General features: G+C 33.7%; 4 protein-coding genes and 1 pseudogene across 7 annotated transcripts; 3 read left to right on the top strand and 2 right to left on the bottom strand.

Moving 5' to 3' along the window:
* Positions 1-3,358: 3,358 nt before the first annotated feature.
* LOC140832663 (BEL1-like homeodomain protein 11) lies at positions 3,359-5,805 on the bottom strand. Its single transcript, XM_073196798.1, has 5 exons — positions 5,346-5,805; positions 4,454-5,180; positions 3,987-4,360; positions 3,835-3,895; positions 3,359-3,730 (listed from the first exon to the last, which is right to left on the bottom strand). The coding sequence occupies exons 2-5, from the start codon at positions 5,168-5,170 to the stop codon at positions 3,566-3,568; spliced, it is 1,317 nt and encodes a 438-aa protein (XP_073052899.1). The 5' UTR covers positions 5,171-5,180; positions 5,346-5,805; the 3' UTR covers positions 3,359-3,565.
* Positions 5,806-9,068: 3,263 nt separating this feature from the next.
* Positions 9,069-11,903, bottom strand: LOC140831910 (jacalin-related lectin 3-like; annotated as a pseudogene).
* Positions 11,904-13,007: 1,104 nt separating this feature from the next.
* Positions 13,008-14,118, top strand: LOC140832662 (uncharacterized). Its single transcript, XM_073196796.1, has one exon. It carries the CDS (start codon positions 13,146-13,148, stop codon positions 13,992-13,994), a length of 849 nt encoding a protein of 282 aa, XP_073052897.1. The 5' UTR covers positions 13,008-13,145; the 3' UTR covers positions 13,995-14,118.
* Positions 14,119-17,362: 3,244 nt separating this feature from the next.
* Positions 17,363-21,720, top strand: LOC140832661 (uncharacterized). Of its 4 annotated transcripts, none has more exons than XM_073196794.1 (7): positions 17,363-17,864; positions 18,762-18,903; positions 20,198-20,345; positions 20,556-20,631; positions 20,707-20,818; positions 20,915-21,006; positions 21,380-21,720. In XM_073196794.1, the coding sequence occupies exons 1-7, from the start codon at positions 17,832-17,834 to the stop codon at positions 21,422-21,424; spliced, it is 648 nt and encodes a 215-aa protein (XP_073052895.1). In that variant the 5' UTR covers positions 17,363-17,831; the 3' UTR covers positions 21,425-21,720. The 4 variants fall into 4 exon arrangements, 2 of the variants coding, with proteins under 2 accessions (XP_073052895.1, XP_073052896.1); XM_073196795.1 differs by having other exon boundaries at positions 20,915-21,044; XR_012118155.1 differs by having other exon boundaries at positions 17,365-17,864; positions 20,915-21,079.
* A 433-nt stretch (positions 21,721-22,153) lies between these two features.
* Positions 22,154-25,632, top strand: LOC140832660 (probable GTP-binding protein OBGC2). The gene is made up of 10 exons (XM_073196793.1): positions 22,154-22,404; positions 22,961-23,427; positions 23,531-23,622; positions 23,819-23,902; positions 24,114-24,191; positions 24,333-24,533; positions 24,680-24,787; positions 24,979-25,053; positions 25,160-25,338; positions 25,526-25,632. Exons 1-10 carry the CDS (start codon positions 22,301-22,303, stop codon positions 25,626-25,628), a joined length of 1,491 nt encoding a protein of 496 aa, XP_073052894.1. The 5' UTR covers positions 22,154-22,300; the 3' UTR covers positions 25,629-25,632.
* Positions 25,633-25,902: the final 270 nt, after the last annotated feature.

The raw sequence follows: 25,902 nt of genomic DNA, 5'->3' as shown, positions 1-25,902 counted from the left end.
ACGTTATCGCTAGTTCAAAAATTATGGATGTTACCTTCGGCTCTGTCCTCAGCAGAGATAATATTATCCGTTAAGATTTGGCATCACTCTTTTACGGCACATCTAACAAACCCGATCAAGTGGAGCAATGTCACAGCTTGACGCACGAGAACTTCTTAAGAAATCATCCATCACAGTATCACTCTCACTTGTTCATACATAACCCAACAACCTCCATCAGAACTAAGGATATCCTATGTGAAATATGGTGTTCAAGAAACATTTCTCGAGCACGAATATAACCATTCTGGCCGTCGTGTTTCTCATCTCTAGATATGTGGTTGGTTGAACAATGTTTTTTGCAAGAGTTGCATGTGTAACACAGGCTTTTTCAGCTGGATGCAGCCAACCGATGATGCCATTTATAACAATCTCCGCTACCTCCAGCTGCAGTAGCCTAATTCATAAGAAACTTGTGCTTGTCCGTGTGGGTAACAATGAAAATCAAAGCACTAACAGATTCTGGAAACTCTAGGAAACGTAAGTACCATAAAGATATTTTACACAGCACACCACAATTGCAGTGCAACCTCATTTTCCTGAAATAATCAAGGCCCGCTTCTTCGGCCTTAACACATAATTATTCACACAAATCTGAAAATTTATCGAAATGATTCAGTTGCAATAGTAGCGATTTTAGCAAACTAAGTGCAGCATAAAGACTAGACCGCGTTTAGCAACACAAACACGTATAATTTCTAGTCCAACATGAGAATACGAGAAGGCTAAATTAGAAAAAAAAAATCATTAATCATACGTTAAACTTAACGTTCAGTCCTTATATCAATAAAGTTTATTATGCACTCCCTGATACCCCAACAATTTTATTTTCACTCCCTAATTGACATATTTACACTTTTTTTAAATTATTGTATCACTATGTACAATATATTCAATTTTGCTATTGTTTTATATTCAGATTAATTCTTCTTTGTTAATTTATATTAATAATATATTTTTAGTAAAATTATATTTTTTATTGAATTAATAAATTTTTTTACTAATAATATTTTATTCTTTATTATTTTATGATTAATATTATATTATTAATTTATCTCCTATCATTTATTTTCTAGCATTATTTTTATTAACTGTTTGATTATATATTTGGGAACAAAGATAATCGAAATAACGGTTTTGGATTATTTGCTATTAATAACTTTTTTTCTTATAATTTATTATTTTATAATCTAATTTTTTATATTTCTTCATATTTTTTATTCAATTAATATTTTTTTTACAATTATCATTATAATTATCTGTCTGATATTTAATTTTATCATAAAAATAAATATTTTAACTAATTCTCATTATTAATAAAACTACAATATATTTTTATTAGTTGTATTAATATTACATTATTATTATTTTAAAAAAATGATGTGTAATAAGATAAATTTATGCTAATTATTTTGGATTGTGGCTCTAATTTCGATAAATTATACTTATTTATTGAGTTGAGAAAAATGGAAATAAGATGTGTATATTGGGACGACTTATTAATATTATTTATTTTAAAACAAATATGTTGCGTAATTATTATGAAATTTGAAATCTATTTTTATCATAAAATAATTATTTTAATTAATTTTTATTATTAATAAAATTATATATTTTTTAATTACGTGTATTAATATAACATTATTATTATTAAAAAAATTATGTGTAACTAGATAAATTTAATTTTAATTATTTTGGAATGTGAATTTAATTTCAGTAAATTATTTAATTTATTGATATGAGAAAAAATGGAAATAAAAGATGTGTTTATTAGGATGACTTATTAATGTTATTTATTTTTTTAAAATACACACATTGTCTAGTTATCATTAAATATGGTTAAATACTTAATATGATCTAAAATGTACTTAATTTGATATGGCTGAAACCTGATTCTTCCATGTCGATACTCAAATTTGATGAGAAAATACTCGATCTTCGAGTGACTATCATAAATGAAATTTGTGTTGGTGTTGTTAGGGAAGATGCATTAGAATTTCTTATTAATGTTCTTTATAGATTTAAATAAACATGTTGAATAGTTATCATGCCATACAATTACATACTTAATTCGGCCTAAAAATTATTTAGTTTGATTTAACATACATATATGATTTTTTCATGTTAATTCGGCCTAAAAAGCACTTATGATGTTAGAGTGGTCACCATGAAATCATTCCTATTGGAACTACCATTGAAAATGCATTAGGATAAAATATTCGTGTGATTTAATACCAACAAAAACATGTTCTTCACTAACAATCAAATTCGGTGTAAATATTTAAATTAACCTACAAAGTATTTAATTAAGATATCATATATGTGATTTGGCCTATTTGATACATATACTTGTCTGAAAAATATATTTTATATTTGAGTGGTCATCGTGTATGAAATCTTCTTAAAGTTTCCATTGAAGAAGATGCATTATGATGAGGTATCATTATCCATGAGAGTTAATACAAAAAAACATAAACATGTTCTCCACTAACAATAAACATGACTAAGTACTTAATATAACCTACAAATTATCGAAATTGATACGTTAGATACCTGATTTAGCCTATTTGATATCCATATATTGTTTGAAAATATATTTGATATTTGAATGATAATCATAAACGAAATACTCCTGGAGTTTTAATTGAAGATGCGTTAGTATGAAAAATTCATATGATTTAATACAAAAAGAAACAAGTTCCTACCATAAAATACGAGTTCGTACTAAATTTAATTTAACAGTACCTAAATTGAAATATCAAATATTATATTTTGCCCATCTGATGCCCATATTTTGTTAGAAATTACATTTATATTATATTTGATAGTATTCATGCATAATTAATATATATATATATATATATATATATATATATATATATATATATATATATATATATATATATATATATATATATATATATATATTTGTGGATGCTTATACAATTGAGAAATTATATAATCTAAACATGATTTTTTTTTTATATTTTTAAATCAACGGGTTTTCCAACTTTATTTTAAAAGAGAGTTATATATTCATCTAAAAATTGTAAAAAAACTATTTTAAGAAAATAAAAAAATTATCAATAAATTTATATAATTATAGCATGATCATAAATTTAAATAAGACATTACAAAATCAATTAAAACTTAGTTGGTCTAAGAGTCTTTAGTCTCAATTTTAATTAATATCAGTGCTTCTTTGACAAATAAAAGACGAAATTTTCTTTTAAAAAAGTTTTGATCAAAGATATTTTGTTAACTATCCGGATTTTTACTCAATACAAAAAACTAATAAAATTAAACACACATGCTTTAATTTATTTCTCACTTGATGAATTCTGGAGATATTACATATTAATCCATTTCAAATGAGACCACCAATAACGACAGCAGCCTTCATATATAGTTGGCTAACAGCGATAGCAAAAGGAACTAGATCGTTTGAGTTCTATGCAAAAAACAAAAAGCCAAAAAAAAAAAAGGGCAGAATTTTTTTAGTAATTCTGTGGTTTAAATCCCATTTTCAGCTTAATTCCTCTGCGGAATCTCCCGCTCCCTCTCTTGTTGTGCAACAGCTCGTCAACACTTGATTAGATTCAGTGGAAGACTCCGCAAATTCCTCCTTGTACATTTCTTCGATCATCGGCTTCCACAGTCGGACTCGGGCATTTATGAACCAATTCGAAATCTAAAACAATCGTTTCAAGAAAATTCCATATCGTGAATGATAAAAATAATCTAGTTGATGCAATTTCTAGGCGTAATTTGCATGTAACGTGGAAGAGATTTTACTTGGTTCTTTGACAGGCCTGTCTGTGATGCTAACATAAGCTTTTCAGATTCATTAGGATACCTGGAAAAGACCAAAACATCGTAGAAATATATCAGTGCATTTGAACATTTTGAGATATGGGAATTTACATTAATCTGCAGTGCATACGTACGGGTGTAGAAAGTGTTCGAAAAGCCAAGCACGAAGAATCATAACAGAGTTTTCTGGCAATCCTCTAATCGGCCTCCAAGCTTGACGCGAATTTGGTATAATCTGTTGAACTGGAGTCTGGTGGCGCCTAGGTTCTTGATCAAACAAGTTTAGTTGGGATAATCTGGCACTGATCCTAGGCATGTCCTTTTCGATCTTTCGCTTTGAAACTCGAATTTGAGACAATATCGCTTTTCTTAAACTGCAGAAGTGATTGGACATGGCTAGTAGTGCAAGAGCAGTGTAAGATTTTCCAGCTCCTAAACCAGCAATCACTTCAAATGATGACACCAATTCCTCCATGTGATGATAGTATTCTTCATATTTTCTCTCCACCTAGATTTCATCGATGCAAAATAATAAGAATTGGGACAATTTCAAAACGTTATCGAAATAGAGGAATTATAACACAGGAAAGATTGAATTAACCTCATCCAGTAAAGCAAGAAGCTTTAGAAGACTAACAAAAGTTCCATGCTTCTCAGACAGCAATTCATTGCTGAAAAACTCCGCTTTAATATCGGAAGCTAGCCCGAATGATCCTTTCAGGCTGCCGTGGGATAATTTCTCCACATATTTCTGGTTATTAGCATCAATGTCCTTGCCTCCAACTCCAACCATTTCTTCAAGAAGAGATTGAGCTGGTTTCAAGTACTTAGAGATTCCCACCACTGCGGAAAATGATTCAGTCCCATGTGATATCGAGCAAGATTCATTTTGAGAACCTGACGATGGACTAAAACCATTTCTCACAAAAGAGTAATTATCGGTTATCATTCGATCAATTGCTGTGTTTAGGTAACCGGGATCGATTTGTCGGCAAGAAACGGAGCCTAAAGAAAGTGAGAGCCTCTGAGCATGGTCATTTGACGTTCCAAGAAGATCCATTAGCCGTGTTCTATGGCTAACATCAGATTCATCCGATAATCGAGAGGTATGAAGGTCTACAGATCTTGAAATTCTTTCACCAAGGCATTGAATGCTTAAAGGTAGAGACTGAGCATACGGGATATTGGAAACGGAATCTGTTCCATAAGCATCAAAATGCTGGTTTGCAAACTGATTTTGATCAGATATGGAGTTTGAGATGATGAATTGGTGCAGAATACTAGAATTTGAGTCTGCAGGTGAATCTTCGGAAACCATTTTCACCCTTCTACAAAAAAATGCAGTTTGGTTAGTTTCAAAAATTGAATCTTTAGAAAATCATAAGATTAACTGGGATTCAAGCATTTCTTGTTTCTTGTTTCTTGGAGCAGAAAATGAAAAAGGGTTTGATAGAGAGGTTGATATATTAATGTAAAGAAGACAACAAACATGCCTGCTTAACTTGATAACAGTTCATTCAAGAAGGAAAGGAAAGATTCTCTCCTATTCTAACCTCTCTTTTGTTCTGAAGCTAGGGTACCTACCCTATATTAATATCAGCGAGCTGTGACCTATAAAAGCTTTAATGAGCAGACCTCTGTGAAAATGGTGAAATTGACATGGTTAAAAAGAAATGGTCCCCTTTTCTTCCCTGACTCCGAAACACATCAAGCTTCAGCTTTAATGCCTCTCTGTAACATTTCTTTGGGACACTCAAAAAGCACTTTCAGCAATAACTTCTCTCTTTTTACACTGTTCACGCAGCAGGAAAAGCCACAATGACAAAATTTTGTTACTGCCATCTGAAAGGGCGAAAAAGTAGACTGTCTTTTGCACACTCCCAGTTTTAGCATTGACTGATTATGAATCTTTAAACATGTTGGAATATCTATCCCTTTTCTTCGTAGCTGTTGGTGTCATCTCTGAAGATGTTGAAAGGACACTGCGTCCACCATTGATCAATAGTAGAAATTAGTGCTCGAAACAAACTAAATTGGTTTTAACTTCTTTCTTGGAGTATAAATTGACACTGTTTACCGTCCTGCTCCTGGAGTGATTTTGGTTTGGTACCGTAATCGAAATGCATTATTTTAGATTATGGTTTCGTTTATATTTGAACTGCACCCGCTATCATAAATCATAGCTTTTAACACACCATGACACGACATCCTTGTTTCATGAGTTGTTCATTTGCATAAGATTATAAGGAGAATTGCTAAGGAACAATTCTTAATTATCTTACTATCATGTGCACTGTTGCCAGTGCAATTGAAAAGAATGGAACTGCATTAGATGTATACTTTTGTACAACGGGCAATAGTCATTCAGCCCGGAAGGACTCGTTATTTACAACTCGAAATCTATTTATTTTTTATATCTCTCTGATATTACTGTTACGGTTATAAATATATGATTTTTATTTGCGAGTTTATTATTTCATCCTTTTATTTGTTTTACAATTTGTTGTTAAATCATTTTTTTGTTAGTTTAATATTATTATTAATAGCGTACTTAACTCAATCAAGATAACTATTATTTTGATTTTACTTTAATTACTTAATTTTTATATGACTTTCATTTGTGAGATTATTATTTTACCATTTTATTTGTTTTACAATTTGTCATGTTCATGAGATTCATTAAGTCATTTTATTTGTTAGTTTAATATGATAATTAATAATGTACTAACTCAATAAAAATAATTAATACTTTGATTTTACTTTATAGTTTAGTTTAATTACTTAGTTTTATACATTTCCATCAAATTCATGGAAAATTTCTATCATAATGTTATACATTAAAAGAATTGTTAATATTACTATCATCTATTATCTTTTACTATTATAAATATATAATTTTTATTTGTAAACTTACTATTCTACCATTTTGTGTGTTTTTATAATTTTTCATATTTATGAGGTTATTAAAGTTATTTTCTATATTAGTTTAATATGATTATTAATAGAGTACCTAACTCAATCAAACTATTTATTATTTTAATTTTATTTTTAAATTTAAATTTAATTACTTTAATTTATACATTGACATCAAATTCATAGAAAATCACTATCATGATGTTATACATTAAAAAATTGTAAATATTACAAACATTAAGGTAGTAATGGGAAGACGAATGAAGATGACTAGCATTTAATAAAATTAAATTATTAATAAATACTAAAGTCATAAAAAACATCTTTTTCTCATTTAGAATAGAGATACTTTTAGACTAATTATGTATCAACAGAGATACGTGATTGAGAGAAAATGTTTGTATGTAAGTGATTTCAATGCAAACATTTAAGTTATTTCATCAATTTTCGATATATGATGCTAAATAAATATTATTAAAAAATTATTTTCTATTAATCTATTTAATATATGACTTTCATTTGTGAGGTTACTATTTCACTATTTTTTCTTTTGTGTGTTTTTTTTATAAAATAAATGGAATATCTATGAAATAATGACGTTAATAAGACGATTTCTCTTTATTTGAAAAAAAATATTGGAAAAATTATACAAATTGTGAATAATATGAGTTAGTATTTAATTTGAGAGTGATTTAAGTTTTTTGTTGCTTGTATATACTTCAATTTTTTTGTTATTGTACTAATATTTTTAAACTGAGTTATCATTTTTTTCCTTATTGAGATTGTTTGTGTAATGTTTTTTTTATTATTTATTTGGTTAGTATTGTTAGCGGTAATCAATTTTTCTGATATTCTATAATGTGTCTTGTTGTTTATATGAAAATATGTATGAAAGTAGACCAATCAAAGCCATGTATTTTGGGTTTTCTGTTATAAGAACAAGGTAATAAATGGTTTATCTGAATATATAATTACTTGGTTCTTCATACATATAGTCTACGAAATGCATCAATGGATCAATTTTGTGGATACAATGGATCAATTTTGTGCATTTTTAGTAAATTGAGGCATTGATCCAGTTGCACTTTATTTCCTCTAATATTATCTCGATATTCGAGATGACTTTTTTTTTTTTGTCTTTTTTTAGTCAAAATGGCTAACCAGCTAATTCATAAGATATATAATGGTATTATATAAAACTCCTCGCCATAAATTCACTTAGCCAAATATATATTGAAATTCAAATAAAATTCTACCATATTTCATAAAATTATTTTTGACTAACAAAAAATAGTCATGAAATCTAAATTACGTTATTATGAAATGTAAATATATATGAATAATATCTCATATGCATATTAATAATTACGTTATTCGCGCCTCTTCTCAAGATATTTAAAATACAATAATTAATTTTGCATATCATTCCACAAGATATAAAATATTATAGAACAAAATATAAACTCGATAGAAGAAAATTTGTTTTGTTTTAATGAATAATATAATATTATGTTCTTGATACAACAAATGAGATTGAAACTATATCATCCCCATGATATGATTCACACATTCATTGTTCCAAAGCTTCTAAAAATGACTAATGAGGTGACTTTCCTGAATTGTGTTAAATTAAAAGAGGACACGAATTTAAGATATATTCTTTTGAAGAGATTTTCAAGTATTTTTTCTCACAGTGATTGAGAAATAATTGTTAAAAATTTATTAACCTTATAGCTATATGTTGATAATATTGATACTAAATATATAAAAATGATATCACAAATAATACAAATGAGGATTGTAAATAACATAATATATGTTAAAATCGATCAGATACTTGCTGAGTATAGCAAAATGGTTATATGCATATTATAACAAACTACGTCAAAGAGTAGTTGAGTTGTCAAAATCAACCAAGATGCATGTTAGAAAATATGTCATGTGGATAAGATAACTTTTCCGATTAATATATCGTGTATAGTCATTATTTTTTATTTTTTGTGGTTTGGTTTGTTTTAATTGATAAATTCTATTAGTCTTGTTTTAATTCATTTAAATATTATCAAAATTTCGTACATATATTTTCAGCAGTTTAGTTGCTCACGTGCAACACACATGCACTTTTCTAGTATAATATAATATATAACGAAACAATATAATTCAAGTTCGAGTTCGACTCGAACAAATTTTAATAATAAGTTCAATTCGATTTCGATAAATTCTAAACTAAATATTTTTTCTAGTCGGTTTAATTGGTTTACCGTCCTATTCCAACCCTAGTCCAAACAACCCTGGAAGTTAAAAAGGAGCAAATGCCATTCACATTATCACATTTTACAACTTTGTGATACAGGATGGGCTTATTAAATGTTTTTTTTGGTTGGTGATTAGATTGATTGATACACGATAGATTCTTGGATCGAATCGGTTAGTTTAAATACAGTATTAATGCTTTTCCATTTCTGTGCATTTGACTCTTCAATTGTCTCCCTCTTGGTTTGTAGTTTTGTTGATCAATTGATCCCTCCAAGGCCCACTCACTGATTAAAGTACCTGTACAATCTGAATGGTCTATCAGCTTCAATGGACATATCTGTTTATTGGCTCAATTCTCATATGCCAATCTCCAATCCAGCCGAGATTCTTTTTTTTTTTTCAACCAGGAGAATCAAACTCGGTGGGAAATAATGATACCCATTAAGCAAGCCAGAAAATTGCTGTCAAACTCCATTATTTAGCATAAGAAACTCATTGTAGAGAGAAAATATTCAACCTAGTAGTGGTTTAATTGGTCTCTGATGTCCCAGCCAGTGTTACATATGATCCCAATTGCATCCAAATACATGCCGCTTCTACCCTGAAACCCAACCACAATACCTTCAGTAATCCACGATGAAAAATACCTACCGGTTTCTTCCCTGAACGGACCATATTCTCCTCTAGCTACTAGTATATATAAAAACTCAAGGATTGGATCACTTGTATTATTTTATTATCTTTTCTAATGGGACAGTAATATCCACTTATGCAAGTTAGCACTTCGTAAGGGTACTCGAATTTCACCTGAAAATGTTGGCGAGAATATAATAAAGTATTCAAACTTGAGCGTCAAATGTATTTGATCAATGATTCTTGATTAGAGTGTCTGATATATACCCGAATTATAGCTTGTCCGTTGCTGCTGCAACCGTGCTTAACCGACCAAACAGATTGCCCCTTTCGATCATACTCGATTTCCAAGCAGCAAATGACATCTATTCTTGTCAAAATGATCTGTTTAACACCTGTGATCCCAGGGATGCCCTCCATCGCCGCCCCACGGACCTGGTCCACATGGAGCTGGATTTTTCACAGTTCGCTGGATTGCGTAGCAATATGCGACGTTAGAATAAAATAAGTCATGAGGGACAGCAACCGGAAATTCGATTTGGTTGCATAATACTTAAGTTCTAGTTTTCGATCAAGGGATGGCTGTCTTCACTCACTTTCTTTCTGTTCAATTCATAGATGCCACATCCAAGTATTCAATAGTAATACTCATGCATGTATATATCGTATATGTAATATAGTTAACTATGAATTATATACCTCACTAGTTTGCATATGCTTATTTGATGCAGAAGATGGGCTTGATGCATTCTTTTTGCTGCCAGCTCTAAGCAATGAACCCGTAATCTGAGCTTTCCCTTCGAGAGCGTGGACGCCCATTGCATTGATAAACAACGCTTTCCTCCCATGAAATCTAACAATCAGAGATCCTTCCCTTAACTCGGACGAGAAAAAAACGACCTGGAATGGACCGTATATTCCCTTTGTTGTGTGAAAAAGTGAGTGATTTTATCACCTCTGGACCCAACAAGACTGCAGGACCATGATAGCCTGTAATTTGAGTCAAGAGTTTTGATGGATAATCGAAGAATATCTGCAAAAACATATTGAAGTACTTTCAGAAAATATTCATACACTGAGTAGTAAATCTGTAATATTTCATTCACAAAATACAATCGCCTTATCAGACTTGAATGGTCCTGTGCCACGATTCTTGCTTCCCCACACATACTGCCCCTTTTGTTCGTAACAAACTTGAATAGAAGCAATCCCCACGTTTCGGGTTAAGAAGATCTGTCTAACGCCATCATATGCTCCATCGTCGAACAGGCTTCCGCCATTTCCACCCCATGTTCCTGACTTTACCATTCGTTTCACATTCTGGGAAGAGTATACATCAATCTTGGCAATATGCTGAAAATGATCATTCAAGTTTGATATTCTAAAAATTGAACATAAAATAAACGAAAGTTCAGTAACGTTTGCAAAATCATACTACCTTATTCTTCACTTCTTTAATTAATGGAGCAGTTGATGCTTGAATAAGCTCTAAGTGAACTCCAATGGAATCCAAGTGCCAGCCACAGTTTCCATGGAATCCGATAGTCTTGTAACATGTAATTGGCATCGAAAAAAGCGTCCCTTCTTCAATACCGTAAGGTCCAAATGATCTTTTATTGCTTTCAAACGTAAGAGATGGAACACAGACCGGCCCCCATTCTTGCACATTACCATAATGTCCATGCATTGAAGTTAGGAACTCATCTGGCCAATCAAGCATGATCTGGTAAAACGAAAGAAAATTTCAACTCGTGTGATTGATCATCTAAAAACCAGAATATAAAAATCACCGATGAGCTACTGGCAAAAAGAGCTCAAATAGTTGTAACATATTAATGAAATCAATAAAAATTTAGAGTAAAAAACTATGGATTCACCCTATCAGTTTTAGTTCCTCCACTGCCTCCATGCTTTTCTGAGCAGACTAAGGTTCCATTTTTATCATACTCAATTCTTATTGAGTCTATATTGGCACCATGAACTATCTGTAATTGCTTCACTGTTGAGTGTAGGCCACGTCCCAATGAAAACCGTCTAGCCCTCCTCCCCCTGGCCTGATCGATATGATGCGTTTTTCATGCTTATCCAAAACTTGCATATTCTTAATTACATTCACTCGTGATTAATCAATCAACAATTAGTAGCATACAACACGTTAAATAAAATTTCGGCGCTAGGAGGAATTTATATGAAGACATAGAGTGAAAAGTGGCAGAGTAAGGTTCTGAAATGAATTTTGACAGTTCATTTTGATTCTTGAAAAATTAGCAAATTCTTGGTTCTTCACTTTGGAGGGAGTGGATAGAAAACAAAAAGAATTCGATTCCAAGAGGTGAACCTTTCTTTATGAAAATGTCGTACCTTTTTCTTAAGCAACATCACTCAAGGTCTTGCACCAAATTGAACGGCTAGTAATTAATAATTATCAAGACCAATTGATATATGAGTATCAGGTTGAACTTGAGAATTTTGGCCGGATTACTTTGAAAATTTTGATAATAAAATTTACATTTGTCTCGTTCAACTCAAGATCATCACATGTGCAATTCATACAAGTTTAACTAAATATGCATGCTTTTGAAAAAAAAAAATACAGTTACATTTTTGATATAAAACGTGATCAAATGAAACAAACACATCCCAAGAGTATCCGAGTTGATAGACTAGATAAACGATTGACATATCACATTTAAACGAACTCAATTCCATTCAGCAGAGTTAACCTCAAAGAACACACGTTTTTTTATATATAATATAAAATTGATAATCAGTAATAAAAAATTTTGAGCTAATAATCAGTAATATTTCGAGGTCAAATAATATACGTCGGCTACGTTTGGTTGGAAGGATAGGATAAACTAATGATTAGTATGTAAATGATAAAAAAAATGATTGTGATATAAATGTAATATATGATATAAAATAGTAGTATGTTTGGTATGATTTTTAAGTATGAGATAATTTTGAATTTTTTGATGAAATGACGCAATTGTCCTTTTCTTTATTTTGTTTTTCTTTACTCCGGCGACGGCCGGTGGTGGTCCGGCGACGGGGGACGGAATCGTGGCTGCGGCGGTCGGTCGGAAGTGGCGGCGGCGGTCGGCGGTTGCTGGCAGCGGCGGTCGGCGGTCGGTGAAGGGAAGTGATGGTGAATTTGGATATAGGAGATGAGTAAAATTGGAAAAATAAGATTGATTAAGAGTAAGATAAAAATAAACCTACCTTAACACCCAAACCAAACGCCCGGTCGAGAAAATAGTAGGATAGACATGGTTTGTACGTGTAAAGCTTGAACACCACATCCCGATTGGCTGCCCCACCAGCATCTCCCGTTATCCACATCTTACTGGCCAAATCCCAAACATTTTATAGTCACTAAATCTTCTTCACCATTTCCTTCTACATGAAAATCCGCCATTTCCCTTTCAATTATTGGCCTGTATTTTCAATGCCCATTTCCTCTTTCTGAGATCTTGAGTAACATTTCTGCAATGGCTCTGCCGCAGCTCTTGCATTCCCCTACTTCTTCCTCTTCCTATGCTATTTCTCGCAAACCGTGCTTAAACCCAGTTTATCACCTGGACCGCAGTTATAGTTTTCCCGCTCTGCCCCGGCGCCGCCGTTACGGGCGGCGGAAACCCGAATCTCTGTGCTGCTCGGCCTCGTCGTTCTCGGAGAAACATCATACCAACCCTCCGAAATCTGATGATGTAATCGAGTTGCCGCTCTTCCCTCTTCCCCTTGTTCTGTTTCCGGGCGCTATCCTTCCCCTCCAAATCTTCGAGTTTCGTTACCGCATGATGATGCACACGCTCCTCCAAACCGACCTCCGATTCGGCGTCATCTACACCGACGCTGCCTCGGGCACTGCCGACGTGGGCTGTGTCGGAGAAGTGATAAAACATGAGCGCTTAGTTGACGACCGGTTCTTCTTGATATGCAAGGGGCAGGAACGTTTCCGGGTCACCAAATTAGTCCGCACCAAGCCCTACTTAGTGGCGGAAGTGACATGGCTTGAAGACCGCCCCTCTGGTGAGGTGGAGGATTTGGATGCATTGGCTAGTGAAGTAGAGCTTTATATGAAAGATGTGATTAGGTTGTCGAATAGACTGAATGGGAAGCCGGAAAAGGAGGTTCAAGATTTGAGGAGGAATCTTTTTCCGACTCCATTCTCGTTCTTTGTCGGAAGTACTTTCGAAGGCGCACCCAGGGAGCAGCAGGCACTGCTGGAATTTGAGGATACTGCGATGAGGTTGAAAAGGGAGAAGGAGACGCTGAGGAACACATTGAATTACTTGTCTGCCGCATCTGCTGTTAAGGATGTTTTTCCATCCACATAACAAGATGGGTGCTACTATATTCTATTAATGGTATATGTGAATTCATATAGATATTCTAATACACAAATTTTATGATTTTTGTGATAATATGTAAATTTTGATGCCTAGTAGATGGAGGTGGTAATCCTGTGGCAAATTTTTATGCTTTTTAGGGGTTTGAAGGGTTTACAAAGCGAATAGGATTTAGGTTAAAGAAGAAACTATAGGGTGCATATTGAATATTTAAAAAGCTACAGATTTGACTTCAAGTGGATGGGTAAGCTAGGAAAGTTCTTACACCCTTAGGTTACATTCGGAGTGTTAAGATTTAGGATTGTGTTGCTTTGCTTAGAATATGCTTCCTCTTTGGTAGAAAATAGGATGTGAAATAAGACATAACATGTGTTTGAATATAGGACCAGACACTTGTTGTACGAAAAGCACAGCGGTATACTTAAATTTTTAATTGTGATCATATTTTGATTGTTGTGCCCACCTAATAGTTGCACAGTTGCAACTCATGGATGTTGGAAACGGATTATTAGTTTTGAATTTGGGTATCAATTACAGGACCGAGTGTTTGCGACTTTATAAAACGTTGAAGGTAGTGTTTATGGTGTGACTCGAATGGTGAATGAGCACATCTCATTAAGGATGCGGAGGTTGTTTTAGAAAATGAATAGACATCTTATTCTCAGTATTTCATTTTATGAGGATTTGGTGGAAATTATCGTGTTCTACACGTGTTTCCCTTCAGGTGTGGGAAGTTGAATCAGGTGTAATTTTTTGGTTGCAGTACTGTGTGTGTTATTCCAGTATCTCCATGTCGTTCAGTGAGTTAAATGGCATACCTTTGGAACCAGTGACTTTACAAAATGCTTGCTAACTGCTTGTCTCATGCTCACCAGCATATCCCTATTGTTTAAAACAACACAAGATTTGCAGTACCCTTCTCATTCTTCCTTCTTGGTCCAATAAGTTAGCTGTTTTTAAGTCTGAACCGTTCATAAATGTGATTCAGGCTTTGCATATGTGAATTGAACAATATATCGTATTCAGAATAATCTAAAAGTAATTATATGTATGTCTATGTGTGTGTTGTTCATCGACTCGCATGAAATATGGCGTGGCACTCTCCTAAATCTAGTAACTTCATACAGCTCCAAGATTTAGATCTTGAAATTTGGACTGCAGAGCGATTCAGTGTAAGTTTTGCAGAACCATCTTTCAAACCCCCTTCTCATCACTTTCCCTTGAGGTTCCCTAAAGCCACCTGCTCCGCCTCCTACGGCATTAACCACAGTCAGCCCTCGTGCTGTTGGTTGTCTTGTGTTTTATTTTTCTTTGCAATCTTCTACTTTTCAAGATTACTAATTGCTCTTCATGTTGGCATCATTCAAAGGTGGCATTGTCACCTTGGTATTTACAGGTTAAAATATTCTAATTATGAATTTATTTGGCAAAAAGAATTTGATTCAGGAAGATATTCGAAAATAAAATTTCAAATGATACTCATATAAATATTATTGAAATCTAATAATTCGATGTACAAGGAATTTAAATTTACTTGAATTTTACGATCAGAAAAAGCGTAAATGAATTTTAATTACGTTTGCTTTTTAGTCTCTTCAAAATACTCATATAAATATTATTGAAATCTAATAATTCGATATACAATGAATTTAAATTTACTTGAATTTTACGATCAGAAAAAGCGTAAATGAATTTTAATTACGTTTGTTTTTTAGTCTCTTCAAATTATTGAATGTTTTCAAATGAGTTGGGAAAAATGTTGAATTCATGAACCTGGTTTTTCCTGTGAAATCATCCATTGTGAATAGTAAGTTCTATACACGACAGAAAAGTTGGACCTGTGTATTTTCAAGATAGTGATATTGAATAATTGATTTCATATCATGAACTTGATAGTATTTCTTTTACATGCTTTATATTTTATATTTAACTTTCTGCCACTTTAAAAAAATCATTTTATTATTATATTATTTCATAATTTTAGAAAACGACATGACATGATAAAAATATGGGAAATTTTTTTTTTTTTGAAATAAGTCACAGAAATCCATTAATTAATTTCCAAAGAGTCTGTCAATACAATATTCATAAAGGTTGATGAAAACATACAATTAAACCATTCTCCAATAACATCATTCTTAATAGCTTCCGTTGCTAGATGATGAGCTGCTTTGTTTGACGATCTTCTCGCATGTCGAAGTGATATAAATTCTGAAGAGTCCAAGCAAGATCTGATTTCTGTAATGATCCACCCATCTGAGCCACGATCTTCACCAGGTTTGGTTACTGCCTGAACCGCCTGGATTGAATCTGAAAAAATGCAAACATTCCTGAAACTATTACGTCGACAAAATTCTATTCCTTCTCGAATAGCCATCAATTCCGCCCCCTTCACTGAACTCGAAGGTCTAATAAGGCAAGCCTTTGCTCCCACGACACCCCCAGTCGAATTCCGTAAAACCACCCCAACACTGAATTTATTCCTGACTTCACAACAACCAGCATCAACATCCAATCGCAATTGATTTGGTATCGGTGGATGCCACACATGGTCTGGAGCCAAGGATCCTTCAAAGGAGTAGATTTTCACATGTCAGAACATCTAGAATTCAAAATAAAAAAACAGAAATAAATTATATCATTTCGAAAATACCATGTTAGCATTATGGTTTAACTTGCTTTTTTCGTAAAACTAATAAATTATATCATTTCGAAAATACCATGTTAGCATTATGGTTTAACTTGCTTTTTTCGTAAAACTAATGTTTTATAACTTGCTTTTTTCGTAAAACTAATGTTTTATAACGGTTTGTTTCATCCTATCCGTGCAACTGCCTGCACAGGCAATGAACGGCCCAGATCACTCCACATGAGTGATCCGGGTCCACCTCCATGTAAAAAAAAAAAAAAAAAATGACTCGGAAAAATCCGAGCCGTTGGATCGATCCTGCGGGCACTGCCCGCAGGGGTAGGGTCGACCGAACCTTTTCTGACATGTGATGGGTATATATATATATATTTTGAGTAGGTTTTTTGTGTGACGATCCTACGAATCTTTATCTGTGAGACGAGTCAACTCTACCGATATTCACAATAAAAAGTAATACTCTTAGCATAAAAAATAACACTTTTCATGGATGACCCAAATAAGAGATCCGTCTTACAAAATACGACCCATAAGACCGTCTTACACAAATTTTTTCATATATGTTTATGTTCATACATTTTTTTGAAGTGATGTTTAAGGAAGTATTTTTTCATCATATAATACCGTGTTTGATTTTTTTTTCCATGTTATTTTTATATTAAAAACTAGTGAAGGGAATGAATATTTTTGGGAAAAAAAACAATTTGTATATGTTTTATAGAACAATTTTAATTATACTTGGGTTCATATAATAATATATAATAACCATAATCTTCCAAGAAGCATCACAAAAATTCGAAAATCGTGTTTCACCGGAGCCTCAGATGTTTCAAGAAGTGATGTACGCTTTTAGACCATCTGGTGCTGGCAATTGGAAAAATTCATAGCGAATGAAACTGCAGACAAGCTTCCTCCCAAGAGAGCAGTTTTACGATTTTATCGCCTTGGGGCAGCGATCCCCTCCATTTCCTATACAGTAACAGAAGCACCGCAGCGTATATATGTGATGAAGTTTTAGCATACGTATGTGAACTTCGATACACACGGAATCTGCATATTCTGGAAGGATTTGTCAAGAATTTTCAACTCTCTCAGTAAATTATCGGTCTGTACTTTCTCACTTTTTTGTTGTCTCCCACAAATATAAAGGGAAAGATTTGTCCTTGTGAAGCTTGCAAATGGATGCTGATCCGCGGCAATACGAGAACATTGTAAGGCACTCTAGATTGTCTTGTCCTGTATTACGCTAGTTTGTGATGTGGGTCAATGTTATTTTTCTTTCTATGAGTTTTTTATTATTTTCTATCATCGGCAATTTCATCAGAGGTTTAAGTTTTTGTCCCTATTTGAACTTTTTAATGAGTTCATGATTGTCATTTCAGTTTGATACGTGTTCGTGTTCTTTCTTTTTAAAACATTGTGGAAGTGCTGTATCTAATTTGAATGAAGCTTATTGTAATTTACTTTTGACATTCTTTTAAAGTTAAATGGTTATGGGCCTTAGTTTTAGGGCGGAGGTGACTAATTTGGCTTACCTTTCATGGTGAATGAACCTCAATTGTTTTGTAGACTGACTTGAGTTTGTTTCGTTTTGTTCACTGATTTATGCAGTTTTTTTTTAATTTTCTAATTCAGAAGTTCAATGCTAACTATCTAAACAACCATTTTTTTTGCTCTAGCTCTGAGTTACGACAAAAGTTATTGTTTTTAACATAGATAATTATGCTTCTCACTCTTCAGATTTGTATGAGAGTATTCTTTTTCCAGAGGATTGTCAATAGTTAGAGACAGTTAATGTCCATTTTCATGATCTTGAAGGTGTCAGTCAAACAGGGAACTGTGTTTTGCCAATCACCTTTTTAAATAACAAACTGAACTTTTGCAAACCACTCTTATGGTGGCCTGACCAGATATTGTTTGTCCCAGTTTATGTTTTTTTGTGCATAAAAGTGCTTCTGGATCAGATTTCTTCATTTTTTTGTGGGATATTTCATGTGAATTGACGAGATTCATAATATGAATTGACCAGGGATTTACTTTTATTTCTCTTGTGTGGGCTTTTAAATGTAAAATATTTTATTACATGGTTGCCTTCTATTTTCTTACAGGTTTTGAATGAAAAAGACATCCATAAGATCGTTCTATCATATCTTGTGCACAATTGCTTCAAAGATACGGTGGATTCTTTCATTGCTTGTACTGGGATGAAGCAGCCTACTGGTCATCTTGAGGACATGGAGAAAAGGAAAAGTAAGGAATTTCCCCCACTACCCTCCCAAACCAATCGGTTCTATGGAAATTTAGTAATAGTTCTAGCGGCTATCACTTTTCCAATATGTTTATCCTTTGTTGGTGTGATTGAATTGGTAGAAGCATAGTCTTTAGATGGCAAATATTAAATGAGCCTACATTTTAGCGTATTTGAAGTATCAGTGAATCAATTTCTTAATAGAGGAGGCACATAAGTTATGTTTCTAACTTTCTGCTAGTGAATATCTTGGAGGAGAAATTGGTTGAGGATAAGTCATTTGAAACATCGGTTAGCAAATAAAATAGTTATTTATAGATGGTGGCTGACAAACCTGTATGCTAATATTTATGTAATTTATTCACTGGAATAATCATCATTACAACGTCGCGCCCAAGCCACAAAATTCATGTTGAAAAAATTTAAATGGCAAGGGCTTCTTATTTTAAAATGAGGTTATGAATTTACAATTCTTTTAGGCGGTATATTGAGTATGCTGACTTTTGGGCGTGTATTAAATGCTCCTGAGATTGTTCCTGCATAAGGGGAAGAATGTTGGGACAATAACAAATTATGAAGATAAAAATACTACGCTGCGATATATTCTCACCTGAATATTAGTCTTTAATAAACTGGGAGCATTTTTATTTATTAGAATTTTGTCAATAAATGTTTGCTCAAAGAAAGTAGATGTGCCAGATGTCGTAGCTGGTGTGGACCTGTGGTAGTTCAATCAATTTCCTATCCATTTCCGATACCAATATCTATGATTATATATCATGTACCTTCATGATGATGTAGTATTGTTTAAGGTTTCAAAAATTTGTGCACAAGTTAATGCTACTAGAGAATAAGATGAAAAGTTTTGACGGAGAATGGTCGGGGTACCGTGATGATATGATATGTATGATGGTGTTGTAATATCATTTATATTATAAGGTAAAAATGATAAAAGGATAAGTTTAAAATATGTAGAGAAAAAATGTGAGGGTGTCATTAACTTTGTGTGAACATTTAATTTGAAGTCTGTAAGAATGCTTTGGTATTAATTTTGAAAGAAAAAGAGATCGTGGAGTTTTTGTAATTCAATGAGAGAAGGAAAATTGATTTCTTATTATATACAGAATCAATTCTAGAAGAGGAAAACGGTATGACTATTGACTACTTAAAACGATCACTATTCTCCCCTATTCTTAAATGCACATATCTATTATCTTTGTAAGAAACTTCACGAGAACATAAACTTGAAAAGAATGTTGCACAAGTATCTATTGTACTAATGCAGTCCGTTTACAGGAATCTTCCACTTTGCATCAGATGGAAGTGCATCGAAAGCCATAGAATTGACCGAAGAATTTGCTCCTGGTTTGTTGGAGAAAAACAAGGATTTGCATTTTGATCTTTTGAGCCTTCATTTTGTTGAACTTGTGTGCTCTAGAAATTGGTGAGTATGATGAGTCGCTGACTTTTAATTATTAAACAGATAGTACATAAAGCATCATGACATTTGATTTGTGAATTTTGTTGATAAGGTCTAATCAGATGAGGCAAGTTGCCAAGGGGACGTAATCACAATAAAATTGAATAAAAATTTGGTCGTTTTATGGTATCATCTATACTTTCACGCATTTTAAGGTTTAAATTTTACTGGCAGTGCCGAAGCTCTGGGATTTGCCCAATCCAAGTTGACTCCTTTTGGGAAAGAACAGAAATATGTCGAAAAGCTTGAAGTATGTTGTTCGGCCTCTGAAATTTATATTGATTTAATCTTTGTTAGAAGATGGAGTAATTGTTTTCGTATTTAGGACTTTATGGCTCTGCTTGCTTATGAAGAACCAGAGAAGTCCCCGATGTTCCATCTTCTCAGCATGGACTACAGACAGCATGTTGCTGATGGTTTAAACAGGACGATTCTTGGTACATTATTATTCCTAAAGTTGTAGCCTGAAATGTTTTCTTTTTCGTGATTTATGAATTACTTCTTAAATGCGTGCCTACACATTGTGATTTCAGAACATACTAAGTTACCCAGCTATTCAGCAATGGAAAGGCTAGTCCAGCAGACAGCAGTTGTCAAACAGTGCTTGGATCAAGAATCTGGCAAGGTTTGAAGTTTGCTGTTACTCTGTTGCTGAGTATCCATGTACTTGATACCTTCAGACACGCTGAGTAATCCCTGTACTCTCATTTATTGCACTTTGCTCCCTGGTTCGAATAGTTCGTTACTCTTATAACGGATCTGTGTCGTAGTATAGTTCTTACCAAGCTTACATCGAGCACCGAGGATGAAATTTCTTGTAACCGTAGCACTTGTCATATATCAATTCTAAACTCTGTCTATCCTTCCGTCATTTGTCAGCAATTGTCCCCTTTATACATGTGCTTGCTGATGAGACAAATTTACACACGGGTATTACTCCTTATAAGTCTCGCACTCTGAAATTACATTCGTTTGTTTTTTTTCTGAAAATTTTGTAGGATGGGAATCAACCCTTCTCTTTGAAGGACTTTCTCAAGAGCTAGCTATTGTGATTTGTGAAGCCTTCACAGGACAGTGATAAAAGACAAATATTTGGTGCATTGGCTTGAGGTGACTCTGGCACGTGACGACTCAGGCTCCGGAACCTTTCGTATTTGTTGAATTCTTCACACACAGTACAATCTGAATGTTGTGGTCATACAAACGAACAATGTATTCTGTGTTTGAAGTAAATGAGGCAATATAGTATGTTCTTATGTGTAGATAAAATACTATGGGGAAATGCCTTCAATTGGATTTGGATTATTAGATATATTCAGATTATTAGCTACGACTTTCACTAGTTTTTCTCGGATATTAGGACCTAAATTTTCAAATGCCAAATTTTTTATAAAAATAAATAAAGTAAAAATATCTAATATCATTTTGGTGTAGAGAAGGGTACTATTAATTTTATAGATACTCTCAGAAATATAATTTGCATGTTATTGAAAAAAGGTTAGGTAGTTATTTAACGAAAAATATAAGAAAAAGGGTAAACTACTAAACTGATAGAGGTAATATGGGAAGATTATAAAGTTTGAAAATAATCAAATAAAGCAGAAAATAATCACATAATCAAAATTTTAATCATTTTATTAAAAGATAGAATGATTTTTAGATGAAAAAAAAATCTATAATCATTTGTATCCTCAAATTAAGCAAAATATTAATTTAATTTTCGAAATGGAAATAATATTAAATGTTTTCATAGTTTATCATCAGCCAAAGGCATTGAAGGAAGGGCCAGAAACAGAAAATATTGAAAAGTTTGGGGCGCCGGTGGATATTTCAGCCATTGAAGAGAGCTGCCGAGAACTCTGCTGGCAAATTGTTAGTTTATACATGAAGTGACACCCACACACGTAGCTGAAGATAAAATGCTTACATGGACGCCGCAGCAGTATTCACTTCTCAACTTGACTGATAAAAGTTTGTGGGTTTCGGTTTCTGCTGTATCCTTGCAACCTTTTCTTGTTTGTGGGTATGTAATATATACTCTCTATCAAGAATCCAAGACCAATGCTTCTGGGGTTTGTTTTCAGTTTTCAATTTTGCGCCGCTTTCTCTTTTTACGATACTGGTTCCTCATAATCCTTCATTGATAAGAAGAGACGAATTTGCGACTGTTTTTTTTTTCTCTTTTCTTTGTTTCTGTTGATTTCCGAGAACTTGAAAGATGTTTTCTCTAGACTGTTTGTTATGAATTCTTATCCTTGTGTTGATCTGCGTATTGAAGTTTTATTTTCTTTCACTTCTGGTATCATAGTCGTAGCAAAAAGAATTTACAGCTCCGTTCAGGGAATTGGGATGCCCGGCTGTCTCAATAATTGAAATCATATTATTTTCGTATATTTTGGAATGCTTTAGTAATTTGTGTTTCAAAAACTCTGTTATATACGGTGACAATTTTTATATTGGTTTCGTGTTTGGCTTTATAATTCACGGCAACACGTCTATTTTCAGTTTCAGAAGGAAATTTTGGTTTTGTGTCTTCTCATGTAGTCCAAAGCCATTGTTTTTGTGTACCATTTTCATAGGAAATCAACAGTGCAGAAGAAATACCAATGCGCAGTGCTGAAAAATGTGCTTACTAAGACAAAGAGTCCTTCATCACCAAGTCAGGAAACTCTGTTGAAGGAACGACATAAATATTTTGACGAGGTGATTATTTCTGTTCGTGCTGGAGATGGAGGACATGGTGCCATTCTTAATCTTCCTAACCAGAAGGAAACTTCTAAGTCTCAAAGAACATTCAGAAAGGACAAAACAAAGAAAAGGGATTCTTATAAGCGGGATTTCGATGGTTCACTTATCCTTCCTGTGGGTGGGCATGGAGGCGATGTCGTGATTTATGCGGATGAGAACACAGATACACTATTGGAGTTTCACAAGAGGAGTCAGTACAATGCAAAACGTGGCGGGAATGTTGATTCGATGGGTGTCTTGTCCTCTCAGTTGCGTAATGGACTTGATGCCCCGACATTACGTATTCCAGTACCTTTAGGTTTGTTGAGTCCATAAATGTCCGTTCCAGAATGCCCTTTTTGTAGGAAAAAATGTAATCCAAATATGAAATCACTACCTATGTTTTTTGTGAATCATATCAGGTACAGTTGTGAAAAACAAAAGAGGAAAGCTTCTAGCTGATTTAATCCATCCAGGTGACGAAGTAGTTGTCGTGAGGGGTGGACAAGGAGGGGTAAGGATCCGTGTTCTCAACCTTTTTACTGATTTTCAACTTGTAAACCTCGTGAATATTGGGTAAAAATTTAAATCTTGAAAGTATTCTCTGTAATTTACATGTTGAAGCTTGTAACAGCATACTTTCAGATGTCAGAGTTGATCTGAAAATCCCATGTTTTCCTGAATTTTGCCCATCATTTTGGTTATGGCAGATCAGTTTGCTGGAAGCACCTGAGCACAGGAAGAAAAAATTGATGACTTTAACCACCAATATAATAAGAGACGACAGTGATAAGGTGAGGATGTTCGTAGTTTTTTGTATCATCTGTTGAGATGTTGAATCCAAAATCTATTTCTTATGTTTTGTTGTTTTTCTGACTACACCGTAGGCTTTTGGTTTATTTAATCGTCCTTAGTGCTATTGCTTCTAAAAAGAATAGGAGAGTGCGACTGCAATTTTGTGATACCCTTAGTTTTCTTGTCTTGACACTTACTCAATTGATTCAGGTTCTAGTTCTTGGTCAGCCAGGAGAAGAGGTCACTATGCATTTAATACTGAGAATCGTTGCTGATGTTGGCCTTGTTGTAAGTATAACTTGTGTTTATGTCCCAAATATTCCTCAATTTCTCATTCTTTTCAAATTTTTTACTATTTTGTAAATTTTATGCTGAACTTTGATAAATATTGTTTTCTTAATTTCTAATTTGATGCCTTGTGATTTTAAGGGACTCCCAAATGCTGGAAAGTCGACCCTACTGGCAGCTATCACATTTGCAAAACCTGATATAGCTGATTATCCATTTACAACGTTGATGCCAAATCTAGGAAGCCTTAACGGTGATCCCAGCTTGGGGGCTGGGCAGTTTTCATCTCAGGCGACTTTGGCAGATTTGCCTGGCCTCATTGAAGGTGCGCATTTGGGAAAGGTATTCATTCTAGTTGTATTTCTTTTACAATCTCAGTGTTTACTTTTCGTACTTTGCATGTAAAGTTTCCTGTTCTTTAGTATCTTGGTTGTGATTTTTAGTTCATTGATTAACTGTAATTTTATTCACAACTTATTAATTTTCAGGGTCTTGGGCGCAACTTTTTGAGGCATTTGCGGAGGACTAGTATGTTGGTACATGTTGTCGATGCAGCCGCTGAGGATCCTGTACGTGATTACAGGACAGTGAAAGAGGTAAGACAACAATCTCTACAATTCTGTGAACAACGGATTCTTGGTACTTCACTAAATCCTAATGCTTTTTACAAATTTAAATAGTGAGTGCTGATACATTTTCTTTCTATATGAATGTCTCTGGATATTATTTGTGACTAGGATCATATCATATGCAATCCTATGAAGTTATGAGTACCTCGATTTTTCAGGAACTGCGTATGTACAATCCTGATTACCTTGAACGACCTCACATTGTGGTTCTGAATAAAATTGACAAACCTGAGGTATTTGAGTTTTCTCTGCATTTAGAAATGTTCTTATCTCAACGAAAAATGGCTTTTCCCTTTACATGTTACCTATCCTAGTTAATCGGCTTATCTCGCTCCATAGGCAATGGAAAGATTTCCATATTTAAAAGAAGAAATAAAGAGAATAGGACGTGATAAGATAGATTTGCAGAGCGGCTCTTCTTTTGAAACTGCTGCTTCTCCCAGTTCAACCGATGAAGGAAAGTTGAAGGAAATTGATGAATACCCCCGACCTCTTTCAGTCGTTGGTGTCAGTGTTCTGTAAGTTCTTTATCTTTTTTTAGTATCTGCACAGCTTTCCATACATGTTCAATTGAATTCTTGATACATCAGATATGGTAATCTTCTTTATTTCCGATTATTGTGCTATAAAACGGTGACACTTGGAGATTATATTTGGGTTTTGAACAAGTCTGGAATAAACGTTTCTTTGTGTCATTTGATGCAGGAAAGGTATAAAGGTTGATGAAATGCTGAAGGAGATAAGGGCAGCCTTGCAGAAATGTAGAGATAGTGCTGAATCAGAGCAAATGTCAGCAGCACCTTCATGAATCCGATCCTGCAGCGGTCTGGTTGGTGATTTCAACTTTGGTTATGAAATTCATATTTCTCACACTTGATCGCTCTCACTCTCGCTCTCATTGCATGATTAGAAATTTCGGGTTTGCGACTAGAGACACATTACTGGTTGGTGCATTGTCTGTCTAATAGTGCTCGGACTTGGGTGCCTTGAATGCCACGACAACCTCCACGACCTTTCGAGGGTCGCGACGACATGGGTTTGATCTTGCAGATTTGGCCATCATCTTGTTGGAAATGAGCCAT

The sequence above is a fragment of the Primulina eburnea genome, chromosome 5 (genome assembly GCF_022965805.1).
Source record: "Primulina eburnea isolate SZY01 chromosome 5, ASM2296580v1, whole genome shotgun sequence".
Lineage (NCBI taxonomy): Eukaryota > Viridiplantae > Streptophyta > Magnoliopsida > Lamiales > Gesneriaceae > Primulina > Primulina eburnea.
Note: the sequence above shows the minus strand (reverse complement) of the source record. Positions and strands in the feature narration are given on the sequence as shown.

Excerpts from the sequence above, each read along its gene's own strand:
- LOC140832663 (XM_073196798.1), bottom strand. The coding sequence starts at position 5,170 with ATGGTTTCCGAAGATTCACCTGCAGACTCAAATTCTAGTATTCTGCAC. Across the intron at positions 4,361-4,453 it reads TTCTTGCTTTACTGGATGAG|GTGGAGAGAAAATATGAAGA; the intron begins GTTAATTCAATC and ends GATGAAATCTAG. Across the intron at positions 3,731-3,834 it reads CAGGCCTGTCAAAGAACCAA|ATTTCGAATTGGTTCATAAA; the intron begins GTAAAATCTCTT and ends CGATTGTTTTAG.
- LOC140832662 (XM_073196796.1), top strand. The coding sequence starts at position 13,146 with ATGGCTCTGCCGCAGCTCTTGCATTCCCCTACTTCTTCCTCTTCCTAT.
- LOC140832661 (XM_073196794.1), top strand. The coding sequence starts at position 17,832 with ATGGATGCTGATCCGCGGCAATACGAGAACATT. Across the intron at positions 17,865-18,761 it reads CGCGGCAATACGAGAACATT|GTTTTGAATGAAAAAGACAT; the intron begins GTAAGGCACTCT and ends ATTTTCTTACAG. Across the intron at positions 20,346-20,555 it reads CTTGTGTGCTCTAGAAATTG|TGCCGAAGCTCTGGGATTTG; the intron begins GTGAGTATGATG and ends TTTTACTGGCAG.
- LOC140832660 (XM_073196793.1), top strand. The coding sequence starts at position 22,301 with ATGCTTACATGGACGCCGCAGCAGTATTCACTTCTCAACTTGACTGAT. Across the intron at positions 23,903-24,113 it reads TAAGAGACGACAGTGATAAG|GTTCTAGTTCTTGGTCAGCC; the intron begins GTGAGGATGTTC and ends CAATTGATTCAG. Across the intron at positions 25,339-25,525 it reads GTCGTTGGTGTCAGTGTTCT|GAAAGGTATAAAGGTTGATG; the intron begins GTAAGTTCTTTA and ends CATTTGATGCAG.